This window comes from Plecotus auritus (genome assembly GCF_963455305.1).
Source record: "Plecotus auritus genome assembly, chromosome: 5".
Classification (NCBI taxonomy): Eukaryota; Metazoa; Chordata; class Mammalia; order Chiroptera; family Vespertilionidae; genus Plecotus; species Plecotus auritus.
The window spans coordinates 11,996,430-12,002,429 of NC_137776.1; the positions used below are offsets into that span (position 1 = coordinate 11,996,430).

The following is a 6,000-nucleotide window of genomic DNA, read 5'->3' on the forward strand; positions in this document are numbered from 1 at the left end:
TCTGTTCAGGTTTTGTTTCTTCTTGATTCAGTCTTGAAATATTGTATGTTTCTAGAAATTTATTTTTTTCAGATTGCCCAATATGTTGGCATATAATTGTTCATAATACTGTTTTATAATCCTTTGTATTTTTGTGGTGTCAGTTGTTACTTCTCTCCTTCATTCCTAATTTTATTTACTAGGGTCCTCTCTCTTTTTCCTTTTTGAGTCTGGTTAAGTGTTTATCAATTTTGCTGATCTTTTCAAAGAAACATTTGTTTTTAAGACAAAATTTTATGATCCATAATGGGTGATTTATTTGTTTTGTTTTAATATATCCATTTTCCCTGCAAGTTTTTACAGAGTGAAATTGTGTACAATAAAAAACCTTAGCCTTCTTATTTTCTTCAGTTATTAGTAAGTCTGGGTGTAACATAATTAATAATATGTTTTTAAGTCTGATGTGTCCAATTTTAAGCAATAAATTTAATTGAAAAGGCAATGTAGAATACCTTACATATTGATCAGATGGTCTCATGTAACAGATATGTTGAACACACTTAAATGTAAATATTTACTATGTGATTTTGTTTGATTTATCTTTATATATCATATAATGATGTAAACTTGTGTCAAAATCTTATTCATTATTGGTTCCAGAGAAATGTATTTTGCATCTATTATTTTAGTAGGAATGGGGAATCTTTTTTCTGCCAAGGGCCATTGGATATTTATAACATCATTCACAGCCATACAAAATGATCAACTTAAAAATTAGCCTGCTATTTTTGGTCAAACATTTAATTAACTCACCTCTAATGTTTTGGCAGGGCCAGACCAAATGATTTCCCAGGTTTTATACAGCTACAGGCCAGATGTTCTCTACTCCTGGCATAGAATCCTATCTAATAAAGAGGGAATATGCTAATTGACCATCACTCTGTCACAAAGATGGCTACACCCACAGCTGAGGCCAAGTTTTCATAAGGAGCCTTAAAGAGCAATCAGCAGGGATCTGAGGCTATGCCCTCCCCCGCCCCCGTGGGGCTTGACAGGGGACCTGAGGCTGCACACCCCTGCCTGGCGGGGCTTGACGGGGGACCTCAGGCCATGCCCCTGACTCAGCGGGGCTTGACAGGGGATCTCAGGCCATGTTCCACACCTGGCAGGGTTTGACGGGGGACCTCAAGGCATTCCCCCCACCCTGGTCTGGGCTGGGGGACCTCAGGCCATGCCCCCCCGTCCTGGCGCTGGGCCAGGGGACCTGAGGCTATGTCCCCTGCCTGGCGGGGTTTGACAAGGATGGGAATGGCTGGGTCTGGATCTATCCCAATGAGGGGGTGGGTGGCCAGGTCTGGATCTCATGCAATTTTGAGGCGAATGTGGGTGGGCGGGGACTTGACCCTGGGTCCCGTGGTGCGCCCCAGACTCTGAGAGGAGGAAGGTTTTCATATACATTTTACTAACTTTCTTTCATCTCTGACACTTCTATTATAGAAAACTAATGGCCCGGTGCACGAAATTCATGCACATTAAAAGGGGATTAATTAGAGGAAATAATTTAATATTGCTATTTGCCCTTTCTCTATAATAGAAGTGTCAGAGATGAAAGAAAATTAGTAAAATGTATATGAAAACCTTCCTCCTGTCAGAGTCTGGGGTGCACCATGGGACCCAGGGTCAAGTCCCCGCCCACCCACATGTGCCTCAAAATCATGGGAGACCCAGACCTGGCCGCCCCCGCCCCCATTGGGCTAGCCCAGGGGTGGGCAAACTTTTTGACTCGAGGGCCACAATGGGTTCTTAAACTGGACCGGAGGGCCGGAACAAAAGCATGGATGGAGTGTTTGTGTGAACTAATATAAATTCAAAGTAAAGGAGCGGAGGGGAGAGCAAGAGAACCGGATAGAACAGCCGGATCCGGCCCGCGGGCCGTAGTTTGCCCAAGGCTGGGCTAGACCCAGACCCGGCCAGTCCCACCCTTGTCAAGCCCCACTGGGCAGGGGATGTAGCCTCAGGTCCCTTGGCCTGGCGCCAGGATTGGGAGCATGGCCTGAGGTCCCCCAGCCCAGACCAGGGCAGGGGGCATGCCTTGAATTTCCCTGTCAAGCCCTGCCAGGTGGGGGACATGGCCTGAAATCCCCTGTCACTGGGTGAGGGGCATGGCCTGAGGTACCCTGTCAAGCCCCGCCAGGCGGGGAGGCACAGCCTCTGGTCCCATGGCCCGGCACTGGGAGAGGGGCACAGCCTCAGGTTACCCATCAAGCCCCACCAGCAGGGGGGTACAGCCTCAGGTCCCCCGTCAAGCCCCGCTGGGCAGGGGGCATGGCCTGAGTTCCCCCAACCCAGCACTGGGGGTACACCTTGAGGTCCCCTGTCAAGCCCCGCCAGGCAGGGGGGCGCAGCCTCAGGTCCCCTGGCCCTGTGCTGGGGAAGTGCTGGGGCGGGGGGTGCAGCCTGAGGTCCCCCGGCCTCATGCCAGGGTGGGGGCACGGCCTGAAGTCCCCTGTCAAGCCCCGCCAGGCAGGGGGCGAGGCCTGAGGTCCCCTGGCCTGTGGCCAGGGCAGGGGGCGAGGCCTGAGGTCCCAAGGCTGCCGAGTGGGGGGTGCGGCCTGAGGTCCCCCAGCCTGGTGCTAGGGTGGGGGCGTAGCCTGAAGTCCCCTGTCAAGCCCCACCTGGTGGGGGGTGTGGCCTGAGGTCCCACGGCCTGGCACTGGGGCGGGGGGAGCAGCCTGAGGTCCCCTAGCCCAGCACCAGGACAGGAAGTGCACCTTGAGGTCCCCTGTCAAGCCCCATCGGGTGTGGGACGGGGCCTGAGGTCCCCTGTCAAGCCCCACGGGGGCGGGGGAGGGCATAGCCTCAGGTCACTTCTGATTGCTCATTAAGGCTCCTTATGGGAACTTGGCCTCAGCTGTGGGTGCAGCCATCTTTGTGATGGAGTGATGGTCAATTAGCATATTCCCTCTTTATTAGATAGGATGGGCAAATAGCAATATTAAATTATTTCCTCTAATTAATCCCCTTTTAATGTGCATGAATTTTGTGCACTGGGCCACTAGTAATAAAATAAGCAGAAAGAGACAAAAGATATATGTTGAATAATTTGGGAACATAATAATAGGTGAATTTAAATAATGTGATAGCAGTTTTTATTTTTAGTAGTTTTTAAAACATTATTATATCTGTGTTCTTACAGTGTAAATATGTAAAAGGCCAATGGCGTTCTATTGTGATTAGCTGCCCAAACTTCTTCTTTTTTTTTAAATTAAATATACTGGGATGACTTTTTAAAAATTAAATACCAATCTTCTTTTTAGGTTTGATCCAGACCGGTTTAATGATGAATCAGTAATGAAAACTTTCTCCTTGCTTGGATTCTCAGGCACACAGGAATGCCCAGAGTTAAGGTGAGATGATCCAGTGAAAGGAAAGGTGTCAGATATAATTAAGGTGTAATTGTTAATAGTAACCAGTCAACTTTCTTCCTGACTAGGTTTGCTTATATGGTGACCACAGTACTTCTGAGTGTGTTGGTGAGGAGACTGCACCTGCTGCCTGTGGAGGGTCAAGTTATTGAAACTAAGTGTGAACTGGTAACATCCTCCAAGGAGGAAGCTTGGATCACTGTCTCAAAGAGATAGTAAAAACCTTTACATTACACGTTGGTGAAGAAAATGCCCATTTAGAACATTTATATGGAATTCTTTTACAAACCAAATAACATTGTGGAAAATAATACAGTTTTTTTTTAATGCATTTTGAAGTTTCCCTTCTAAGTGACAAACTAAAATTGAGACTTGTTTGTCTTTCTGTTTTGCTGGAATTCTTTTTTAAAAAATATACTTTTATTTATTTTAAAGGGGAAAGGAGTGGGAGAGAGAGAGAGAGTAACATCAATGATGAGAGAGAATCATTGATTGGCTGCTGCCTGCACGATCGGGGGTCGAGCTGGCAACCTGGGTATGTGCCCTCACTGGGAATTGAACTGTGACCTTCTGGTTCATAGGTCGACGCTCAATCACTGAGGCACCATGGCTGGGCTGGAATTCTTATTAGCACTAAATTACTCTATTAATTCTCAATTGTGGAAAAAACAGAATTTCTAAATTTATTTACTATGTCATATATTTAATATAATGAATTTATTATTAAGAAATGAGTGAGCACTAACCAAAAACCAAACCAAATTAAGAAGAAAACAAAGATGGGTGAAAATAATTGCAAAATATATGACAGAAAGGGATAATAACCATATTACTTATAAAGAGCTCATACAGATTGGTAAGAAAACATACAATAGATAAATGGATAAAAAAACATGAATAGCAGCTTTTATAGGAAAAATAGCTAATAACTTTTGGAAAAATGGTCAATCTCACTAAGCAAAGAAATAGTGGAGCTTTTTCAAAAACATTTTAAGTATCTTTTAACATTAACACTTTAGTACTGGTAAGTTTTATATTTAATACTTTTTATTGATAGCATTGTATTTAATCCATTTTTTTTTAATATTTTTTATTGATTTTTTACAGAGAGGAAGGGAGAGGGACAGAGAGTTAGAAACATCGATGGGAGAGAAACATCGATCAGCTGCCTTCTGCACACCCCCTACTGGGGATGTGCCTGCAACCAAGGTACATGCCCTTGACCGGAATCGAACCTGGGACCCTTCAGTCCACAGGCCGATGCTCTATCCCCTGAGCCAAACCAGTCAGGGCGTATTTAATCCATTTTTTTTGTTTATGCTGTTCATAAAGACTTTTTAAAAACGCATTTTCCTTCAGTCAACTGAAGGAAATGTGCCAAGTACAGATAGCGAGAAAGGAAGAAAAATGAAAAATGTTGCAGGTGAGCTTATTTTTGACACTTCTGAATTTCATTTGTAAATTTAGTTTCAAGAATGTACCCTAGTTATTATTATTTTATGCTGTGGTTATTGTTAAATAGCTAACATTTTACACCTATTTATGAGTGATTAACGTAGAATTTAATTAGATGCAGGCTTTATTTCTGACAAAACATTTAACTTCTAGACTAATTTAAAGTTTAAAACTTTAAGTCAAATTTTAAAACTTTAAGTATTCATAGCTCCTAGCATCATGTTTATAAAAAAATAAATTGTTAAATTTATTCCCACCCCACCTATCATTTTCTATGATTTTGTGTAGGTAGCACATCTTCCTTTGTTGTCCAAGTACCTTAATTGGTTTGGAAACTGGCAGTAAAAGGTAAGAGTGGGCAATTGATATGTAAACCAAGTGTCAGTAAAATTAGATAAGATAAATGTAAATTTTTTTAATCTTCACTCGATATTTTTCCATTGATTTTTAGAGACTGTGGTAGAGAGGGAGGAAAGACAGACAGAAATAACACATTTATTGGTTTCCTCCTGCACTTGTCCTTGACCAGAATCAAACCCGGGACCCTTGGGTCCGCCTACAGGCCAACATATCTACTGAGCCAAATCGATTAGGGCGATAAGTGGAAATTGAAAGTAAGTGAGACCCGATCAGCAATGATTAAGGCAAAAACAGAGCAGCTGAACTAGAGTCAGGGCGTTGGCATATATCCAATAAATGAGGACCTATAATTACTAATAATGATTGAAATCAAGGAAAATAGAGGCTAGAAGAATCAGCTAAATAAGTACGTTATTCATAGTTACATGACTAACTTAAAACATTAAAAAAATCATCTTCAAGAGGATTAAGAAAATAAAAATAATGTTAATCATGTATAAAATAAGTGGTCCACTAGCTGTTGTTCTTATTTTGCCCTTTATCAAATGACTGAAATTTTAGTAGCCACAGTGTCACTGGTGGCTCATAGCATAACTCTAGCAGGCCTCTTACTTAAGTTTTGTAGCTTTTTGTTTTTTTAAAACTATTTGTTCACTGATCGTGATCTGCATTCTTTATTTTTTTTTGCATTCTTTTTGATAGTTCAGAGTGTATTGTTCAAAACATTAGCACAACACATTTCTATGGAATGAAAGAGCTCTTCCACACTTTGTGCTCATAG

The 6,000-nt window shown here is 42.6% G+C and overlaps 1 protein-coding gene across 3 annotated transcripts in view; it reads left to right on the plus strand.

Moving 5' to 3' along the window:
- The window catches only part of CYP20A1 (cytochrome P450 family 20 subfamily A member 1), a 56,454-nt gene extending 52,175 nt beyond the window's left edge, over nt 1-4,279 (plus strand). For all 3 annotated transcript variants that reach the window (XM_080671257.1, XM_080671255.1, XM_080671256.1), the window contains 2 exons: nt 3,297-3,386; nt 3,473-4,279. In XM_080671257.1, coding sequence (XP_080527383.1) covers nt 3,297-3,386; nt 3,473-3,620 — 238 coding nt within the window. In that variant the 3' untranslated portion in view covers nt 3,621-4,279. The remainder of the gene's footprint in view (nt 1-3,296; nt 3,387-3,472) is intronic.
- Nucleotides 4,280-6,000: the final 1,721 nt, after the last annotated feature.